This window comes from Triticum urartu, chromosome 2A, assembly GCF_056163025.1.
Source record: "Triticum urartu cultivar PI428250 chromosome 2A, HENAU_Tu73, whole genome shotgun sequence".
NCBI lineage: Eukaryota > Viridiplantae > Streptophyta > Magnoliopsida > Poales > Poaceae > Triticum > Triticum urartu.
Window position 1 is genome coordinate 511406221 of NC_141874.1, and position 22652 is coordinate 511428872.

The 22652-nt window shown below is 49.6% G+C and overlaps 1 protein-coding gene across 1 annotated transcript; it reads left to right on the forward strand.

Annotated features, from left to right (window-relative positions):
- The first annotated feature begins 21294 nt into the window (after positions 1-21294).
- On the forward strand, positions 21295-22190 carry LOC147985673 (uncharacterized). Its single transcript, XM_087539917.1, has 2 exons — positions 21295-21460; positions 21538-22190. Exons 1-2 carry the CDS (start codon positions 21295-21297, stop codon positions 22188-22190), a joined length of 819 nt encoding a protein of 272 aa, XP_087396043.1.
- The last annotated feature ends 462 nt before the right edge of the window (positions 22191-22652 follow it).

The following is a 22652-nucleotide window of genomic DNA, read 5'->3' on the forward strand; positions in this document are numbered from 1 at the left end:
ATACTCCTACTCTTGGAAGGGTTGGAGTCCTACTCCCGGTGGGAGTAGTACTCCCCTTGGGGCGCGACTAGGAGGGCCGGCCCCTCCCCCTCCTCCACTCCTTTATATACGGGGGAGGGGGGATCCCCATAGACACACAAGTTGATCATTGATCTTTTATCCATGTGTGGTGCCCCTCTCCACCATAATCCACCTCGGTTATATCGTAGCGGTGCTTAGGCGAAGCCCTGTTCCGGTAGCATTATCATCACCGTGATCACACCGTCATGCTGACGAAACTCTCCCTCGAAGCTCCACTGGATTGTGAGTTCATGGGACGTCACTGAGCTGAACGTGTGCAGATCACGAAGGTGTCGTACCTTCGGTGCTAGATCGGTCCATCGTGAAGATGTACGACTACATCAACCGCGTTGTCATAACGCTTCCGGTTATGGTCTACGAGGGTACGTTGACGATACTCTCCCCTCTCGTTGCTATGCATCACCATGATCTTGCGTGTGCATAGGATTTTTTTTTGAAATTATTGCGTTCCCCAATAGGATTCTCATCAATACAGGCGTGGGTAACCCAACCGTTCCGTTGGCATGATCCCCTGGGAATAGGCAGGCTTTAAGGCCTATGAGGAGGTGTTTGATATTCATCGCCTTTATAAATGGTCACATACCCATCTTTATCCTCTACGCCTACCTCTTCTCCAACCTTTCCAACCTCGAGTCCCAGCACCCAGGTTTCAACTTAATTGCTCCGAGCCTCCCAGTCATGTCTGGACCCAGCCTTCAAGGCCGGTGGGTGGCCTCCTCTGTCACAGAGGAGGATATCACGAAGCTCCGGGCAGCAAGATACCTGACCGTGGAAATCCCCCACAGGCTCCCTGCTAAAGGACAGGTTATTCCTACTCTCAGATCCTGCGAGAGGGTTGTATTCGTCTCCCACTTCCTCCGGGGGCTAGGGTTCACTCTCCATCCCTTTGTTCGCGGACTCATGTTCTATTACGGGCTAGATTTTCACGATCTAGCTCCGGACTCCTTTCTTGACATCTCGGCGTTCATTGTCATGTGCGACGCCTTTCTCCGCATTCCCCCACACTTCGGCTTATGGCTCAAGACCTTTAATGTGAAGCCGAAGGTAATCGAGGGGAAACAAGTAGAGTGTGGTGGTGCTATGGTGAACAAGCTCACCAATACTCCTTAGCCAAAAGGCTCCTTCACATAAACTTCCAACCTATGGCAGCGGGAGTGGTTTTACATCACTAAACCCCGTGGTACCAAGGGGGAAGCTACACCTACGTTCCGATCTGGCCCTCCATTACGGCTCGCATCATGGATTAATAAGGGGCTGGACTGGGGATCAATTGAAAAAGTGTAGACACTACAAAGTCGCATCCGGAGCCTCCTCGAAAAGGACACCGGCCTCATCAATGTAATCCAGGTAATGCTAGTCCGTCGGGTCCTGCCGTGCCAGCGACTATAGCTGGCCAAATGGGCCGGGCCTGGCATGCCGACCCGCAAGCACACTGGCACGACACGTGATGGGCCAGGCCCGGCACGCTCTAATCGGGTCGTGCCAGGCACGCGGCCTGCCTTGGGCCATGACTGGGCCTGAAGGCTGGGCATGCGGGCTGGCACGGCACGGCCCATTTATCTTTTTTTATTTTTTATCTAGATTTTTTTATATATAACACATAAAAAACAGCCCAGCGGGCCAAAATCAGCCCAAGAAACTACCTAGCAGGCCATCAGGCTAGTGGGCCAGCGTGCCTGGCGTGCCATCGGGCCGGCCCGTTTGGCTCCTGGGCCGTGCTTGGGCCGGAGGGGGCAGAACGCGGGCCGGCACAGCACGGCCCGACTAATAATCGTGCCATGGCGGGCCGGGTCGTGCCAGGCACGATTAAGATGGGCCGTGCCGTGCCGGGCCGGGCTGGCCCATTTGGCCAGCTATACCAGCGACAGCCTCTCCACATGTGGGAGTTCAATCCGGAAGGACCACGAACCCTTCTACACTTCTTCAGCACGACACATAGAGGAATGTGGAAGTTATTCTTCGGGACACGGAAACAGTGGCTGGATACCACCGAAGACATCGGCCTCGACTGCAACCATCCGGATACCTCGGCAAGCACTCGACTCCTGAACACAGCTTAGTTAAATATCCCGTAATATTGAGAAAACAATCTTCGAACATGGCTGGATAAAGAAGGGCGGAACGAATTAGGTGTTCGTCCCCTCTTCCCGAGGACTCAGCTAATCCTGTATTGACAAGGATGCTGGCTCCGGCGCCATATCCAGTGCCGGTGAAGGACGACAAGGAGGAGAGCAAGAAGGCCAAATGTGTCCTCCATTCTGACGGTACACCAGACACTATGTCCAGGGAGATTGGAACTCCCTCTTCCGAAGACAAAAGAGAACGAGAAGCTGACACCCCTCCCCCCATGGGAAGAACAGGACCGCCTCCGAAGATTTGGAGGTAAAGGCTCCTAAGCAGGGGAAGATGTCCTTGTCTGGCGGTTCGGGTTCGAAAGACGACGTTGTCGCACAATTCCTCCATAAGGACAAGCCCTTAGCCGAATCGTAAGTGAACAAGGTTGTCCTAAACATATCCCGTTCCTTTCTGCTTACAAGGGTAACATTTAAAATATATGTTTTCACTCCTGCACGCAGTCTTCCTCCTCTGGGGATCTTCTTCTGGAGTTGATGGAAAGCGAGATGCCTCCACAGACCTTCTTGCCCAATAGGGAGGACGACTTTGAGGTGTCGTCCCGGAGGATTTCTCCCGATCAACAAGTGGTGCGAGGGACAATGAAGACCCCGCCTGAAGGTGATACTTCGGTAGTCCAGGGTCCGTGGCATGCGGCCCCTTCGGGGAACAACAATAAAGTCCCCGGACTATCTGGTTTATAGCCGGAGATGACTCTAGGGTCGAGTAAACATATCCCTTCGAAGGGAGTCGGTACTCCCACCGCCGCTTCCAGGAATCGGGAGGCACCGGACACATTGATGGAGATGTTGCGACATGCGTCCATCTTAGAGGAACATCGTACCTCAATGGGTACGGTAGTTGAGAGGATTTTGTTCACAAGAAGCGGATTGAATGAAGCCTTCACGGGCCTGCTAAGAGGCTTCGAGGTATGCAATGTAATATCTTCAATTGCACTCTACGTGCAAAAATGCACCTGTGTATAGGTAGTAGCCCCTAAGACTCTGGTTAGCGTCCAAAAGGAGGCAATCAGAGGATCAAAAAAGATATGCCCAGGAAATAATCTAATTAATTGGAACACATGTTGTTTCATCCATGGCGACTGCCCATGCTACAGAGGTTGCATGTCTGAAGCAGAAACTTGATGTGGCGGATGACGACATCACACTTATTAACAGGCGGCTCGACGAGGCGGAAGGTATGTTTTGGGGTAGCCAGTATATGTATGTATAATAATATGAGCACGAAGCTGAGATTTATATACTAAGATATGCATAACTGCAGATAGTGCTGCCGCGGTTGAGACCCTTCGGGCTGAGCTTGTCCGGGCCAAGGAGCAAGCCAGGATGAGTAATGCGGTTGCCAAGAAGGCAGCTGCTGAGTTAAAGGCCGAACAGGCTGCTCGGCGCCAGTGCGTGGAGAGAATATCTACCATGGCGTGCGAGCTAAAGGATGCCACTGTCCGATGTGAATTCATCGAGAAGGATAACAAAGCCAAAACGGCTGATCTCGACAAGGCCTTACAAGAGGCGAGAGAAGCACGATCCGAGTCTAGAGCTGTTCGGGAGGAGATCCGGCAAGCTGGGGATATAGCGGTTGGTAAGCCCTTCTTGTTACATACTAAATTCGGCGATTCGAAGTATGCCCCGCTTAATCAAATGTGGAGTTCTCCAGACGCATTCTTGGACTTGCCGAAGAGTGTCTCCGATGCGGCATAGTTTTTCCAAGCGCAAGAAGGGCATGCAACGGAGAAGCTTTTTTGGTCGCAATTCAGCATGCCAAAGCGTCCGCTGTTGCTGAACGAACAGATGGCCCAATGGGCCGAACTCCACAAAATATTCGGGTCTTCCATGAAGGACGTCGTTGTCCGGCTGTGGCCGACTGAGCCAATTCCGAATAGTTATTTCGGTTTGGTGCAATGACTTGTTGATGCGGTGCCGCGTATCGACACCGTTAAGCGGTCAACGTGCATTGAAGGTGCACGGATGGCCCTTGCTCGCGTCAAGACGTACTGGGTGAAGATGAAGGCCACCGATATTGCAGCGAAGAATCCACCCGGGGGCAAGGACCATCACACGCCGGAGCATTATTTTGAGGATGTCCTAGAGGGTGCCCGCTTGATAGAGGGTCAATGCTCGATGGATATGATATTCGAGTGATTGTACCGAAATTGTAAAAATAATGATATATTATAGGCTATGCTTTTTGCCTAAAAGTTTTGGTTCCTCCTATGTGGCTGTTTTTTGTATAATATGAAAGTTTACCAGTCGTCGGCTTCGGCCCCCTCGCATATAATTCGAGGGTGTTCATAAAAGCACTTGATCACTCTTGACCCAACGTCTTGGTCCATGAAGGAGGTGTCAATGCAGCGAACTAGGCAATCGGACTATAGGGCTTTAACACTTTCACTTAGCCATAGGAGTTTGACGATGGGTCTACGATATAGCCCCTGGTATGTGCGCGATTATCCGAATACGGTGCGTTACATAGGTGACCAGAAGAATGGTCCTTCATGTAATATGAAAGGAATCGCGAAAGATTCTGATAAGTCATCGAGTGGTTGACCAGCTCTCACCGCATCATGACAGTCAGTTTTCAGCTTTCTCTACCGAGGTGCTTGACCAGATGAACTGGAAACACAATCACAGTCGTTCTCCCTTTACTACCTTAGCCGATATGACATAACGTAAGGTAGTAAGCACAGGAGTCAGGCAACCCAACTATTGACCAAAGATATGATTCGGAGCTGATGCATATAAGGCCAAACTCGTGACGCTGAAGTATGCTATAAAGCTGTTCGGACTTGTCGGCAACCCATATGTTGCCATATCGAGCACATGGTAATTTGTGCCGAGGTGCGTGTGTGAAACAACCGAAGAAGCAAAATTCAGTTCTTAGAAAAAGCAAATACGGAATATGGGCTATGTTCACTGGAATGTGATTGACATGTCAAACGCAATCTTTCAGATTATAACGCCACTACCCAAACTATTTAACATGCTGGGGGTCGAAGGCTGATGAAAAAGGCACTTTACAGGTTTGAAATAAAGAGTGTGGTCTGCAAAAAATCATTTGGACCTCCTGTTGCACGTCTGCGTTGCCTTGCCTCGGTGAAAGGACTCCTTGGCAGGAATAGCCTTTGGTTATCTATACGAGGCCGAACTCAGAAAGAGTCCGTAGGATGACCAGGCTTTGAGTCACCTGCGGTAAAAGATAAAAAATAGTTAGAAAAGGGGGAAAGGGCTATGGGAGTGCGGACCACATTGTAGGACTGTCTGTATTGTGCCTCCGCCGATGACCAGGGTATTTTAAGTGCATAATTATGTATGCGCGGTACAAACTTCGCAGCTATATGAGGTGAACGACGAAGGCCGAACTACTAATCCAGCTCTGAGATTGATCGGTCCTGTTTAATAGAGACCGACGGCTTGATGGCCGATGAGATACGTGACTTAACGAGGCCGCTTTGTACTTCGACTGCAATAGCCGTAATATGCTCCTCTGTACGAAGGGAGCATTCCGTGTTTTCGTTTATCATGATGACGCCGCGTGGACCGAGCATCTTAAGCTTTAGATAGGTGTAACGTGGGACCACATTAAAACGAGAAAAAGTGGTACGCCTGAGCAGTGCATGGTAGCTACTGCGAAACGGGACAATATCAAAGGTCAAGCCTTCACTTCGAAAGTTGTTCAGCAAGCCGAAAACGACTTCCAATGTAATTGAACCCGTGCAGTGAGCTTCTATGTCGGGTACTGCTCCCTTGAAGGTGGTTGTGGTGGGCTTGATTCTTGAAGGATCAATGCCCATTTTGCAGACAGTGTCTTGGTAGAGTAGATTAAGGCTACTGCCGCCGTCCATAAGGACTTTCATGAGATGGAACCCGTCGATAATTGGGTCGAGGACCAGAGTTGCCGAACCTTCATGAAGGATACTGGCCGCGTGGTCTTTGCGATCAAAAGTGATCGGGTAGGCCGCCTGTCGGTGTCAAAACCGGCAGATCTCGGGTAGGGGGTCCTGAACTGTGCGTCAAGGCCGGATGGTAACATGAGACAAGGGACAAGATGTTTTTTACCCAGGTTCTGGCCCTCTCGATGGAGGTAATACCCTACTCCTGCTTGATTAATATTGATGATATGGATAGTACAAGAGTAGATCTACCACGAGATCAAGGAGGCTAAACCCTAGAAGCTAGCCTATGGTATGATTGTTGTGTATGGAGTTGATTGCCTACGGACTACAACCCTCCGGTTAATATAGACACCGGATAGGGTTAGGGTTACATAGAGTCGGTTACAATGGTAGGAGATCTTGAATATCCACATCGCCAAGCTTGCCTTCCACGCCAAGGAAAGTCCCATCCGGACACGGGACAAAGTCTTCAATCTTGTATCTTCATAGTCCAGGAGTCCGGCTGAAGGTATAGTCCGGCTACCCGAACACCCCCTAATCCAGGACTCCCTCAGTAGCCCCCGAACCAGGCTTCAATGACGATGAGTCCGGCGCGCAGATTGTTCGGCATTGCAAGGCGGGTTCCTCTCCAAATCTTGTGTACCTGTAGGATAATGTCCGATTTTTGTAATGTAGTGCTCCTCGGCTTCCACGCCCAATAATGGCCGTCTTCCACGTGTTCAAACGAATGCGAAAAGCCGGGGTGTTTTTACATCCACACCCCTAGCCGTATAAATGAGCCGCCTATTTAACGGGATGGGGATTTAGGTCCAAACCACATCTTCTCCTTTCCGCGAGTTATCATCAGAGCGCTTCCAGCAAAGGTCCATTCCAACATGACCAGCCGTCGCAGCTCCTCCCCTCGCCCCTCCGGTCCCAAACCCGGGGACTGGGAGAGTTGCACCATCCCGCATAGCGAGTTAGGGTCACTTCAGGCCAAGGGATTTCTCCCTCAGGCATACATGGTCCCGGTCCGAGCCGGTCTCGCCACCTATAATGGCGGAAAACAAGCGGAGAGCACCCCCAATCCTTCTAAAGGAGAGCGGGTGTGCCTCGTCCCCTATCTAATAAGGGGACTGGGATTTCCAATTCACCCATTTCTCCGCGGGCTTCTGGAGTTCTACGGCCTCCAGCTGCACAACCTCACGCCTGCCTCCGTATTGCATATTGCAGGTTTCGTCGCCCTTTGCGAGCTATTTTTAGGCGTTGAGGCTCATTTCGCGCTGTGGAAGAGGTTATTTTGCCTGGTGCCCCGTTCTAAAGAGGGGTCTATATACCAAGTGGGCAGAGCCGAAGTATGGCGCATCGCCGGGACCGGATACCTATCCGGAACCCCGAAGAAGGCGTCCGAGGACTGGCCTTCGGAATGGTTTTATATAGATGACGTCCCGCTACCGGACCCTATCCGGGTCGGTCTCCCTAAGTTCAACAGTGCTCCATTTAAGAAACGCTTGAGCTAGCATCCGCGGAGCTCTCAGAGAGAAAGCAACATAGATGTCCTTTACCTGATGGGCCGGATAATACTGTTGGCTCATTCCGGACTAACCATGATTGGAGTCATGGCCGCATGCATTATGCGGGGGGTGCAGCCACTTCAATATAGAGGCCACCCCATGTGGGATTTCAACGGGGAGGATGACGCCACCCGTTACGGTCGTAAGGGGCCGGCTTCAGCTGCCGCCCTAGTAAAGATCTTATCCTCTTTGTACAAGGGAGAAAAGGAGGAATTCCTCCACGTAAACCCGCAGGCCGGATTTACTATGTACGATCCTCCAAGTTGGGTAAGTGAACAACTGCGCTTGCCCATTTGTTTTGTACTCCCACGGTTAGATATGTAGTCTAACGACTTCAATGCAGGAACTGCGACAGGTGGTAAAGGATATAAACAGCCGCCCTCCACAACCCGAGGACCCAGAACGGTCCCTCGATCTGGACTCCGAAGAGGATCCGGACATATTGGTGGAGCTTATCGACGGGGTGTTCCATCAGCTAAGCAAGGACAATACCATGGTAGCCATCACAGCTGATTACCCAGGGTTAATCCTGGCCTCCCAGGTGACAGAAACCGGAGTCTCATTCCCTTGAGAGAGATTCCACTCTCACGTATTCCGGTGTTTCTGACGACAACCGTGTTTTGCGGGGGAGATTTCCGAGGCAGGAGGCCGAACCTGCGGCGGCTAGCCAACGAGGGGCCGCAGGGCCCCGTGGGGCAAAAAGGAATGTAGTCGAGACTGAGATGCCGGCGCAAAGGTATAGCGCACCCTCTGCTTCCCTAGTGTCATTCTGTCCGGGCATATTAACGTTCGTGCTATCTTCAGAACGAAGAGACCTCACCGGACTATATCCGGAGAGGTTGCCAATCACGCCTCCACCAGCCAGGCTCCAACGTCTGGCCAGGAAGCGGAGGCGAGCACAAGGCGCGCACCGGACGCTCCTCCGACAGAGGATGCGGACAGGCTGTCTGCCACAAATTCTGAAGTGGAGAGTGCCATGAACCACAGGCGTCGCCGGACAGTTCTACGCGACGCTTGTTTCTCCCAAGAGGCTTTAGATGCCTTTAATTCGGGAGATGCATACCTCCGTGCCGCTCAAAATGGTTTAGCCAGAGCCACGGAGCAGTATGTAAAAGACATACGGGTAAGAAAATTTTGGTCAGATATATATATACCCGTAGCCCCCAAGACTTGAAATAGTTAGAGCAACTGATTTAAGGATCATTTAATATTCAGGTTCTTACAGAGAAGAATACTGTACTGTCCCAGGAGCTGGAAAAGTGCAAGGCCCAACTAGAGGCCGCACTAGCCACAGCAGGGGAGTCCAAAGAGACCCCCTCAGGTAAGATACACTTTGAAAGATTAGTATTGTGCGGCGTGGGTGCAAATCTGACAAATCATGTTGCAGATGGCGCCGGACTCGATTCGCAAAAGCAACAACTCTTACGCCGGCTAAAGGCCGGTGAGAGTACGTTGACAAAGGTGAGGCGAGAGAAGAATGATCTTCAGGATGCCAACACCAGGCTGGACGTCGAACTTAAAGATGTTCGTGGTCAGCTGTCGGACTCCACGAAGGAGAATCAGCGGCTTCGACGCGGCATATTTAGTAAGTGCTTGAACGAACTTTGAAAAAAGAGTTCGGCGAGGAAGTCGACTAACAGAGTAATGTCTGTAGGTATGCTCACAGGTCGTCCTGCAGAGGAGATGCCCGGTTCTACGGGTGACCTTCTTCCCGAACTCATGCAACTGCACGAGCGAATTCGGCAGGCGATGCGAGGTGTTGCCCAAGCCTTATGGCCTGCCCACTCCATGCCCGAAGGCCTTGGAGAGCTTGCGGAGAAGCTGAAGGTAGCTCGGCGGCGCTTCCGGTTGTGGAAGATATCGGCCTGCCGACAAGGCGCTAGGGAAGCCTGGGCCATGGTGAAGACCCGTTTTACGAAGTCTGACCCAAACCACATGGCCGAGGTCGGACCAGTGGGGCCTGACGGGAAGGAGATCCCTGTGAGCTTAGTATACGGCCAAGTAGAGTTGGCCGCGAAGTATTCCCAGCAGGACTGTAAATTAGACAGCCTGTTAGATGGTATAGAAGAGGAATACAATCAGTCAGAATGACTATGTAATTTTGAATTGACATGTGTAATGCCTTCTAGCCGGATTGTAGATCGTTTGTCGTTGCCGACCTTTTCGCTTCAACCTCGGGACCTGACGGTCCGGAGTGTGTCCGAATACCATAGCGGTTATATAAGAACCGTGGTATGCGTGGAGACCAGGCGTAGGGGTCATTAGTGCTTTATCAGACAAGTGCCCAACTAGTTATGTTATATTACATGGTTAGTAAGAAACATATTCCAGAGAGAATAGTTCCGTTAGGGGTTCCTTTCGCTGGGAGGCATGCCCTAAAGTGCATGTCCGGACTGCGTAAAAAGACGCAGAAAAAAGTATCTGGGGGGCGCAGAGAATGAATAAAAAGATCATCTTTTATCTCACCGAACGAATATTCCCTTAAGAACGCTAGCTTTCGGCTTCACCCAGTCTGAGGTACACATCCGGCTGACCCGGCAGTAACAATCACAGAGGTGCTCCCTTTACCGCCTAGACGAACAATCGGGAACGTAGGGGTAAGCACAGGAGCCAGGCAACCCAGCTTGGCCAAAACTTAAGTCATATCGATGCATATAATGGTGAAAAAAAGGGTACATGCGGAAGTTTGACGCATGTGTTGGGCGTGAAGCCCGTATAAATAAGCTTCTGTTAAAGAAGCCCCCAGGTTTAGTGAGCGCGAGTGGCGCATCACTAGATGAGCCTTTAAGGGCTATAAAAGAAAAGAGGGGAAGGAGAGAAATGTAAGACAGAAAAATGCAAAAAATGGACAGAGGAAGGAGACAAACATTGAGTCCGGCGCTAGGCATAGAATCTTCGGAGACGGGTGGCGTTCCACGGGTTCGGCTCGAGTCGGTTATCTGACGCATCTCGCAGGCGGTACGCCCCGCCAGTCAGGACTTGGTTGATTATGAATGGACCTTCCCACTTGGGCTTGAGTTTGTCCTTTTTCTTATCCGGCAGGCGTAGAACTAGTTCGCCAACATTGTAATTTTTGGCCGGTACTTCTCTGCTTTGATATCTTCGGGCCTGTTGTTGATAAAATGCGGAACGGGCTTTTGCCATGTCATGCTCCTCCTCCAGGGCGTCCAAGTTGTCCTGCCGATCGAGCTCGGCTTCTCTTTCTTCGTACATGCGCACTCTAGGTGAGTCATGAATTATGTCGCAGGGCAGAACTGCCTCTGCGCCGTACACCATAAAAAATGGTGTGTATCCGGTGGTGCAATTTGGCGTGGTCCGCAGCCCCCATAGCACGGAGTCGAGCTCCTCTACCCAGTGCATGTTAGATTCCTTGAGGGACCGCACCAGTCTGGGTTTAATGCCGCTCATGATAAGACCATTTGCACGTTCGACCTGGCCGTTGGTTTGTGGGTGATAGACGGAAGCATAATCGAGCTTGATGCCCATGTTTTTGCACCAGAGTTTTACCTCGTCGGCGGTAAAGTTTGTACCGTTATCGGTTATGATGCTGTGGGGGACGCCATAACGGTGTACAACCCCGGATATGAAGTCTATCACATATCCGGATTCGGCCGTTTTAACAGGCTTGGCTTCTATCCATTTGGTGAATTTATCCACCATGACCAGTAAGTATTTTTTCCTATCGGTCCCACCTTTAAGGGGTCCGACCATGTCAAGCCCCCAGACCGCAAAAGGCCAGGTGATGGGTATAGTTTGGAGTGCGGTGGGTGGCATATGGCTTTGGTTGGCAAAAAGTTGGCAGCCAGCGCATCGTTGGACTAGGTCCTGAGCGTCTGCCCGTGCCGTCGGCCAATAAAAGCCTGTACGGAAAGCCTTGCTAACAAGGGACCGAGTAGCGGCGTGGTGACCACCGAGTCCGGCATGAATTTCAGCCAGAAGGTTCCGCCCTTCCTCTTCAGAGATGCACCTTTGAAGGACTCCGGTAGTGCTTTTCTTATGAAGCTCTCCCTCATGGACTCTATAGGCTTCAGATCGCCACACTATGCAGCGGGCCTCGTTTTGGTCCTCCGGGAGTTCCTGCCTAGTAAGGTAGGCTAGGAATGGTTCTGTCCACGGGGCGATGACCGCCATTATTACGTGGGCTGAAGGTGTAATTTCATTGGCAGAGCCTCCAATTGTGTCAGATTGTTCGGCGTCGAGTGGTGCGGCTGGGTCCGGGCTGTTATTTGCGGGTTCCCCCTCCCATGCTACAGATGGCTTGAACAATCTTTCCAAAAAGATGTTGGGGGGGGGACTGCATCGCGTCTTGCTCCGATGTGTGCCAGGACGTCCGCTGCTTGATTGTTTTCTCGGGCTATATGGTGAAACTCCAGCCCTTCGAACCGAGCTGACATTTTTAGGATGGCGTTGTGGTAAGCTGCCATTTTTGGGTCCTTGGCGTTGAAGTCTCCATTTATTTGGGATATCGCGAGGTTTGAATCCCCGCATACCTCTAGGCGCTGGATACCCATGGATACTGCTATCCGGAGGCCATGTAGGAGGGCCTCATATTCGGCTGCATTGTTGGAATCCATGTACATGATCTGGAGCACATATTGGACTGTGTCTTCTGTGGGGGACGTCAGGACGATGCCATCCCCCAGTCCGGCCAACATTTTGGAGCCGTCAAAGTGCATAATCCAGTTTGAATATGTGCCGTACTCTTTAGGGAGCTCGGCCTCCGTCCATTCTGCGACGAAGTCGGCCAAAACTTGTGATTTAATAGCTCGCCGTGGCTTATAGGTTATATCGAACGGGAGAAGCTCGATGGCCCATTTTGCAATCCGGCCCGTTGCGTCGCGGTTGTTGATAATATCGTTCAGTGGTACTTCCGAGGCTACTGTTATGGAACACTCTTGAAAGTAGTGTCGTAGCTTTCGGGATGCCATGAATACCGCGTATGCAATCTTTTGATAATGCGGGTACCGTGATTTGCATGGAGTGAGGACGGTGGATACGTAGTAGACCGGCCTTTGAAGGGGGAATTTGTGTCCATCTGTTTCCCGCTCGACAACGAGTACTGCGCTGACAACTTGATGTGTTGCTGCAATGTACAATAACATTGGTTCGCCAGTGTTCGGCGCGGCCAGGACTGGGTTTGTTGCCAATATGGCTTTTATTTCATCAAGTCCGGCCGTGGCGGCCTCCGTCCACTCGAAGTGTTCGGTGCGCCGAAGGAGGTGATAGAGGGGTAGTGCCTTTTCTCCCAAGCGGGAGATGAAGCGGCTTAAAGCCGCCACACATCCGGTTAATTTTTGTATTTGTTTGAGGTCCTTTGGGATATCCAATTGTGACAAAGCTCGGATCTTGGCTGGATTTGCTTCAATTCCTCTGCCAGATACAATGAAGCCCAAGAGCTTTCTGGCTGGAATGCCGAAGACGCATTTTTCCGGGTTGAGCTTGATGTCATATTTTCGGAGGTTATCGAATGTAAGCCTCAATTCGTCTACTAGAGATTCGACATGTCTTGATTTCACGACCACATCGTCCACATACGCCTCCACTGTTTTGCCGATCTGATTTGCCAGACATGTCTGGATCATGCGCTGATATGTTGCGCCGGCGTTTTTTAGCCCGAAGGGCATTGTGTTGAAGCAGAATGGGCCGTATGGTGTGATGAATGCTGTTGCAGCTTGGTCTGATTCTGCCATCTTGATTTGATGGTAACCGGAGTATGCGTCGAGGAAACACAACAAATCGTGTCCTGCGGTGGCATCGATAATTTGGTCGATGCGGGGGAGGGGGAAGGGATCCTTTGGGTAAGCCTTGTTAAGGTCTTTAAAGTCGACACACAGGCGCTAGGATTTGTCCTTCTTTGGTACCATCACCAGGTTTTCTAGCCAGTCCGGATGTTTTATGTCTCCGATGAATCCGGCCTCCAATAGCTTGGCTAGCTCCTCTCCCATAGCCTTTCTCTTGGTTTCGAAAAAACACCGAAGGGCTTGTTTGACATGTTTAAATCCTTTTAGGATATTTAAGCTGTGTTCGGCCAGCCTGCGTGGGATCCCTGGCATGTCTGAAGGGTGCCAGGCAAAGATGTCCCAGTTCTCTCATAGGAACTCTCATAGTGCGGCGTCTGCATCAGGGTTCAATCGTGCCCCGATTGAAGCTGTTTTATTGGGGTCCGTTGGATGGACCTGGAATTTGACTATTTCGTCGGCTGGCTTGAAGGATGTGGATTTGGATCTCTTATCGAGTATCACATCATCCCTATTAACCGTGGAGCGCAGCGCAGTCAGTTCCTCGGCCACTAAGGCTTCGGATAGCGCCTCAAGGGCTAATGCGGCCGTCTTGTTTTCGGCGCAGAGTGCTATGTCCGGATCACTAGCTAGAGTGATAATTCCATTCGGCCCGGGCATCTTAAGCTTCATGTACCCGTAATGGGGTATTGCTTGGAAGATTGTGAATGCTTCTCGCCCTAGTAAAGCGTTATATCCGCTCTTAAATGGGGCCACCTGAAACGTGACTTCTTCGGACCTGTAATTATCCGGCATGCCGAACACCACATCTAGTGTGATTTTTCTTGTGCAGCGCGCTTCCCGACTGGGGATTATTCCTCTAAAGGTTGTGCTGCTTCGCTCGATGCGGTTCTAGTCTATTTCCATTTTTTGAAGGGTTTCCTCATAAATGAGGTTCAGTCCGCTGCCTCCATCCATGAGCACCTTGTTGAGGCGAAAGCCGTCCACTATGGGACTGAGGACCAATGCGGCTGGTGCTCGGGCTGTTCGGAATCTAGGTTCATCACTTGCATTGAAGGTAATAGCAGTGTCGCTCCATGGATTTATTGTTGCAACTTGATAGACTTCGGTGAGGCTGCGGAGTGTTCTTTTTCGCATATTGTTTGATGCGAAAGTCTCGAAGACTGTGAGAACGGTACTAGTGTTCTCTGGCTGGCTTTCTGCGGCCTCCAGAATTAAGAGGTCCTCGTCAATTTTGGCCACCTGCCGGAGTATCCAACATGCTCTAAGGCTGTGAGTTGGTGTGGCGTCCTCTGTACTGTGAATTCTACAGGGTCCATCAAGCCACCTTTCCAGTACGGTTCCATGCCCTGTAGAGGGTTTTGGTTTTTTGGTGTTTATCCCGGGTGTCCTATGATGATGCACCCTCTTAGTTCGGACGGGATTACTATTCAAGGCCAGATTATCCCAAAACTTTATTTCGGTTTTCCAGGCGCTTTCCATCGCACAGTATTTTTGTACTATGGACGCCAAGTCAGCGAAGCGTGTAATATCACGACGACTTACGGCGTTAAGGATTCCCTCGTCCGTGCAATTACTGCAGAAAATTGAGATTGTGTCTCCCTCGCGGCAATCCTTTATCCTGTTCATAACCAGGAGGAATCTGGCCCAGTAATGATGTACTGTTTCCTCAGGCCTCTGCCTGATTTGGGAGAGATTGCTTATGTTCGGGTGGGCGGGTGTCGTTGAATCTGAAACCTCACCCAATCCAAGATTCCGAGGCTGAAGAGTTTCCGAACTCTGAAGTTCGGATTCTTGGATGTTGTCCAACGAATCTAGCCCGTTGCCTGATCCTAAGCTCAGGTCTTGAGTTACATCCTCCTCTCCGCGGGTATCCGGCTTGGAGGAGTCAGGAATTCAGATGTAGCTAGTCCTTAAAATAGATGAAGGGTCGCCGCACTGCGCCTCTACCACCGCAACATCGTGGGTGACCTGGGGAGAGTTAATTTCTCTTAGATCGGGTTTAAGCCCAACCTGGTCGTAATCCGTAGCGACCCCCAGGGCGGCGATGCAATCCAAGAGCTCGTTTACGTAAGAGAGCTCCATTGGATCTAGCTGCTCGACGAGCTCCGAGCTGACGTGTAGGTTGCTTTTGATGACCCGAGAGGTCACCGTCGGCGCAACAGCCGAACAGGCGGTCATGAGGAAACCACCTAGCCGGAGGGTTTGGCCGACAGCCAAGGCTCCCTTAGCAACGGCGCCGTCTTTAAAGACGGGAGGAGGCATCCTTCCTGATTGTGACGGCACGGAGGAACTCTCAATGAAAGCACCAATGTCGGTGTCAAACCGGCGGATCTTGGGTAGGGGGCCCCGAACTGTGCGTCAAGGCCGGATGGTAACAGGAGACAAGGGACAAGATGTTTTTTACCTAGGTTCGGGCCCTCTAGATGGAGGTAATACCCTACTCCTGCTTGATTAATATTGATGATATGGGTAGTACAAGAGTAGATCTACCACGAGATCAAGGAGGCTAAACCCTAGAAGCTAGCCTATGGTATGATTGTTGTGTATGGAGTTGATTGCCTACGGATTACAACCCTCCGGTTTATATAGACACAGGATAGGGTTAGGGTTACATAGAGTTGGTTACAATGGTAGGAGATCTTGAATATCCGCATCGCCAAGCTTGCCTTCCACGCCAAGGAAAGTCCCATCCGGACACGGGACGAAGTCTTCAATCTTGTATCTTCATAGTCCAGGAGTCCGGCTGAAGGTATAGTCCGGCTACCCGAATGCCCCCTAATCCAGGACTCCCTCACCGCCCATTGGCTAAATTTTGGGGCGACCGGCTCTATGGCGTAGGCGTACCGTAGTGCGTGTTTGCGCTTCCCTGTAGGGATGTGCGTCACGTATACCATGTTTACTGTTTTTACTTCAGGGGGAAATTGCTTCTGACCCCCGGTGTTCGGTTGGTGAGTCTCTTCATCGTCGCTGTCACTGGGCGGCCCCTTCCCCTTGTGTTCGGCATTAAGCTTGCCGGCTTGTTTGAAGACCCAACAACTTCTGTTGGTATGACTGGCTGGTTTATCGGGGGTGCCATGAATTTGGCAGGGCCAATCCAGTATCTTGTCTAAATTGGATGGTCCGTCTATGTTTGCCTTGAATGGATTTTTCCGTTGACCGGGTTTGGAGCCGCTAAATCCGGCGTTGACCCCCGTGTTTTGCGTTCCTTCATTATTATTTCGACGCTTGTGTTTATTGCGTCGTGGCTTGCCGTTGCCGTCTCGAACTTCGGAAGTGCCCAGATCACTGGTACTGTTGCTTCTATGAGCGAGCCAGCTGTCTTCTCCCACGCAAAAGCGGGTCATCAGAGCGGTAAGGGCTGCCATGGATTTTGGTTTTTCTTGACCGAGATGGCGGGCGAGCCACTCGTCTCGGACGCTATGTTTAAAGGCCGCAAGGGCCTCGACGTCCGGACAATCGACAATTTGGTTCTTTTTAATTAAGAACCTAGTCTAGAGCTTCCTGGCTGACTCCCCGGGCTGCTGGATAATGTGACTTAGGTCATCGGCATCCGGAGGCCGGACATATGTACCTTGCAAGTTATCGTGGAAGGCGTCTTCCAAGTCTTCCCAGCTGCCAATGGAATTTTTGGGCGGGCTATTTAACCAGTGCTATCGTGGGTTTGTCACGGCAGATGTCCTCGTGAAAGGACTTAGTTGTGGAACCATCGCGACGGGTTAGCTTAAAGGGGTTAAACCGGACAAGGGGACACGGGAGTTTATACAAGTTCGGCCCCTTCGATGAAGGTAAAAGCCTACGTCTAGTTGTGATTGGTATTGCTAGGGTTTCGAAGGCCAGGGAGCGAATCCGCTTTGTCTGGCTTTCGAGTTGTTGTTCTCTGTCCCTAAACCGCGTCCGGGTCGTCCCTTTATATACATAGGTTGACGCCCGCCGGTTACAGAGTCTCAAAGCCGGTTTATAAACGTATCCGGTTCGGTCTCTCTCTTTCTATCTTACTATACAAGTTACATGACTGGTCCGGTTTACATTTACATATTGTACTCGCCTCTGGGCCCTCCGTAAAGCCTAGCATCTTTACATCTTCATGGCCTTCTAATCTTCAAAGAGTCAACCTGGCTACCCAAGGCCGGTTTACCTCCAGTAGTAATATCCCCAACATTAGGCCCCAGATTGGTTTGAACTTGTTCATGTCAATCTTCCACACTTTAGAAAAAATATTCTCTTGTCTTCGTTTTTGATCTTGTAAACCGCCGTGACATCATACTTCAAAATTACGATAAACCGTCCTGACATCATCCAGCTATCGAGGCGACACCTTTATTAAGTTATCCATTTTTTGGACTCCTCGATTCCCGCACTTGCCATTTTTCTCTTCACCTTATAAATAGGACCGAGGGGTCATTTTCATCGTCCCCCCCCCGTGCCTCTTCGCATCGTCTTCATCGCACCGCTCAACCTCTGGAAATCCGCCGCCACCGTCGACCGTCGTTTCTGCTCTGACCTCGGCCGCTGCATCGCCCTGAACGCACCAGAGAACTGCTGCGCCCTTCCGCTTCTTCACTAGCTCCGGTAAGCTCTGCTTTTTTCACCATAGATCTGTTCTAGGGTTTTCGATATTCCTCTCAATTCTTCCGAAGTTCATCAGTGTTGTTCTTCCATGTTCTTCCTTTAATAGATGGACACTTCATGCTTGATAGATCTCTTACTGTAGCTTACCTACCATGATCATCACAAATCTTTATGTGAAACAACTGATCTGTCTGTCAAAAATTGCTTCAGTTCTGTACCCCTTCAAGATCCAATTATTTTTGCTTTTCTATCTTATCTCTAGATCCGAAAGTATTATACATCACTGTGAGATCTGTTTCTCCTCACACCAGTATAAGCGATTTGACATTGGATAAATAGTCTATGCCATTAGCCCTCTGATAAACCGGAAGAGCATGTTACCTTCACAAATATACTCCGGTTTAACAATGTCGGATCAATCCTGTGCTAGTATTATCTTCTTTCTCATTATACTAGTCTCCGGGTTGTACCATTTATTATATCAGTACGTTTCTTACTCCCTTGTCTCTTGTGTATGATCATGCATAATTTATAAACTGGCCTTTTATTTTCAGTTTGTTCGCTTTGCAATGGCCAAATAATTCACTGCCTGCAACTGGGCTCGTTCCCGGGTTACTGAAGCTCAACTAGATGAGATGGTTAGCGTCGGCTCTCTACCTAAGAAAACTGAGATCAAATGGCGAGCCCCAGGAACTGAGAATCCTCCAACCCCAAGACAAGGCGAAGTGGTAATCTTTGTTGACCATATAAGTCGTGGTTTCAAACCGCCAGGGTCGAAATTTTATCGAGATGTGCTTGCCAGCTTCCAACTGCATCCACAAGATATTGGTCCCAATTCTGTCTCCAACTTATGCAATTTCCAAGTCTTCTGTGAAGCCTATTTACAGGAAGAACCAACTGCCGATTTGTTCCGGGATTTCTTTCACTTAAACCGGCGCACAGAGTTTGTGAATGGCCCGAATACAGAGCTTGGTGGTGTTTCGATTCAAAAGCAGAAAGAAGTGGAATTTCCTCATGCCAAACACCATAGCCACCCAAAGGAATGGAACCAAACATGGTTCTATTGCAGAGACACTTCGCCTGAGGATGAGAATCCCCTCCCCGGCTTCCGAGATCATAGATTATCCAATACTCACCCAATGCCACAACGCCTGAGCTCCTCAGAAAGGGCAAAATATGCTCCTCAAATCGCCAAGCTCCGAGCCTTTATGGCAAACGGTTTAACAGGTGTGGATTTTGTACGCTGTTGGATATCCTGGAGTATCTTGCCGCTAAGCCGGCGCCCCAGTTTAATGTGTGAATATACTGGTGAGGTTGATGATCCTCAACGCCACTGCAACATCCAATTATCTGAGGAAGACGTTACTGAAGGTGTAAAGAAGATTCTGAATGAATCGGAACTGGTCTGTAGTCAAACCAGCCTGAGTCCCTTCTACACCAAGAACAAACCGCTTGCTGTAAGCATTACACTTCCTCTTCATCTCTAATATCTTTGACTTATACAAGCTGTAATCCTTCTTCTTTATATGTATAGGGTGATGACCCCTTCTGGAAACGGAAATCCATAGAGAAAGCGGCAAAGCCAACTGGAGACAAAGTGGCCAAGCCAACCCGCCCGAAGACCAAAGCCGTAAAACGGACATCAAAGCGTAAACCGGCTGACCGGATTAATATGGAGCTTGATGATGATACTGATGACCCAGAAGCTGAGGTAGAACTTGACTCACTTGGCTCTCTTTTTATGCATCTTGTTAACAATGATCTTCCACAGGAGGAGGCCGAAGCTAGTCAAGCTGAGGACGTAGAGGTAATTACCCTTTCCTCCGGTTCAGACTCTATGCCAACACAAAAACCTCACCAAACAATCCGGAAAGTAAGCTTTTCTCATCCTCTTGCTCACTTGGATCCAACATTTATTTTGAAGACTCAACAGCATGAGGCTCGCCACACAACTCGGCAGAGTGGCCAATAGGTCACCTGTACCGGTTTACTTGATACTCCAGTTTGGAAGCGTCGGTCTGAGGTCTCTCCTACTTCTAACCATTCTTACCCCAAGGCAGGTTATTTCAGACAGCCTCTTAATCCGTCCGATTCAAATTATCAGGTGACACCTCCTTCTTCTTTTGGTGAATCGACAGCAACTCAACTCCCCCCTTTGAAAACTGTGGTGGGTGAGTTACGAAAAACCTTTCCTTTCAATGTGCCCTATATCTTTTGAATAGGATGTTAACCCTTTTTATTCTGTTTGTAGGGCCAAAGCTAGACCTAGCAAGAAAGCTCGGGTCACCAATCCGTCAGAAGACCCTGTTGCCGAAGAAGAAGAACCAAGAGTTGAACCGAAGCAAACAGGTGAACCGGAAGGCCTCCATCCCGAAACAACTTTTGATGATCCACCCCTTGATGGCCAGCATACTGACGAACCCACAGATCTTGAGCCTGCCGCCCCTGATGCTGAACCGGCAGAACCAAACCGGGCTAATCCAATGAAAGACATTGAAATCCCATCATCATCCGCCCAAAATCTTGAAGTCCGAAGCGATGATGTTATTATTACCGGAGCAGGCCACAGTTCTCCTGGTCATCCCGTCATTTTGGCTCAGCATAGTGCCAAAGAAGAGCAAATTGCCAGGGATAAAGGTAAATGGAGCAGTGACTTATCAAACTATGCTCATCTTAACGCTGATGAGCTTCATTCCGGCTTCTTGAACCGTCTGCACTCAAACCGGGATTATGAAGCCGGTTTGGTGAATTTGATGAAAGAACGATATGAGGTAAATTCTTCTCCCTTGCACATTGATTTATAGCTGAAATACTATTCCAAGTAGCCCCCAAGAGCTGTTTTCTGATTGTCAATCATAAACCGGGTCTTTGTAACACTTTAAGCATCCCATCATTAATATTTGCCAAGGCGTGTCTTCAATCGTAGATAAAACTCATGTTTGAAAAATGAGATAACATTCTGTAGCATAGCCCCCAAAGGCCGGTTTAACTTGGCAAGCTAATCCGGTTTTTAATCCATACCGCCAGTTAAGAACAAACGTACATTATCCCCCAAGTGTCAAGGATAATGCTTGCATTGTTCTGGAGACTTTCATAGAAGGTAGCATTTGAGAGCAAATAAGCATTAGCCCCCAAGTAAGAAGTGGATAACTTGTTATATGCTTTATACTTAGTGCATATATATGTTGTTTTGTTGAAGATACCTTCAATGTTGCAGGCTGAACTGAGAAGCAAAGATGCCAAAAACTCTGACTTGCAAGAAAATGTGAAGTCGCAACAAGTTGAAGCTGCAAAAGCCAAAGAGGAGCTGACCCAGGCCCTGACTGGAATGGAAAAATTGAAAGAATCCTTCAATCAAGAGCGTGCTGCATGGGAAACCGAAAAAGCCAGTTTGACCAAAAGAGTTGTAGATGCCGAGGAAGCCCTAAAACCGGTGGCTGAAGAACTAGCCGGTTTGAAGCGCCAAATCAATGCTATGACCTCTGCTATCTTTGGTAAGTATCTGCTTATGTATGTTGCATCAGGCAATGAATCTTAAAACTGACCACGATGTTGACAAAATCTTTGGCAGGAACTCGGATCACTCATCTTGGTGTAGATATGCGGATGAAGCTCAAAGCGGCATACACCTTGGTTGAGCAGCTATACTCTGGATCTCAGCGAGCCATTAGTACAGCAGCCTATAACAAACCGACGCCAACGTTGATTAAGGAAGCCCTTGAGAAGCTGGGCATGTTACCGGCGCGTATTGCCGAGTTGAAGAGAGCCGCTGCAAGAGCCGGAGCATTAACTGCCCTTATTCGAGCCAAGGCATGGGTTCCAGATCTTGAAGCGGAGGATATCATTAAAGGGTATCCAGGCGTTAAAGAAGACGGTTCAAACTTTGACAATGATGATCTTCGGCGGTTGACCAAACAGATGCGGCCAGCGGCCAGCAAATTACCTGAAGACATCGATTTGTCCCATTTTCAACCGTTTTATGATGCAGAAGGGAAAAGACAGCCGGCCGAGATCCATGAAGTCGAAGAACTTGTGCCTCCGATTCGTAAGCACACTTATGCCCCTGATATTAACCCTTCTGATCTTATCCATGAAGAAGCGGTATTCCGAGCCTTAACCGGAATCGATTGGTCAACGACTGATTTCCAGCGGCTGGGGAGGGATGAAGAAGTGCGTGCAGCAACTGATCCGCAACCGTCAAACCGTCGTGAGGAAGAGTCTTGATCCGGTCGCTGGTTTATATGGCTACTGTGAAAAACAATGGCACTGTTGAGCCGCTTTAAAGCTTCACGTAATAGGATAGCTGAAACTTTGTTTATCTGCCATGCCATCGAGCATGCTTCGTAGCCCTTTGTGACAATCTGTGCCGCCCTTGAGGATATATTTTATGCATAATCTATGATGACTTGCCTTCCTGGGTACAAAAAACTTAAAAGTGTCTAGTGGTTTACCGCTAAACATGTCATAATATCCAAGAAGTATATAGTACTTGATCTGAATAATCAAGTGTTTGTACAAAAAATAATGTACATAACATACCTCCTTGAGTGAGCAACGTGCATACAGCAAAGGTGTTTAACACCAACCCGATACGTTTGATAATCTCATCTTTCATAATGCCGGTCTATCTATTAAACCAGACCGGTATACCTACCGGATTTTTGTCATAATACTGGTGATCTAGTC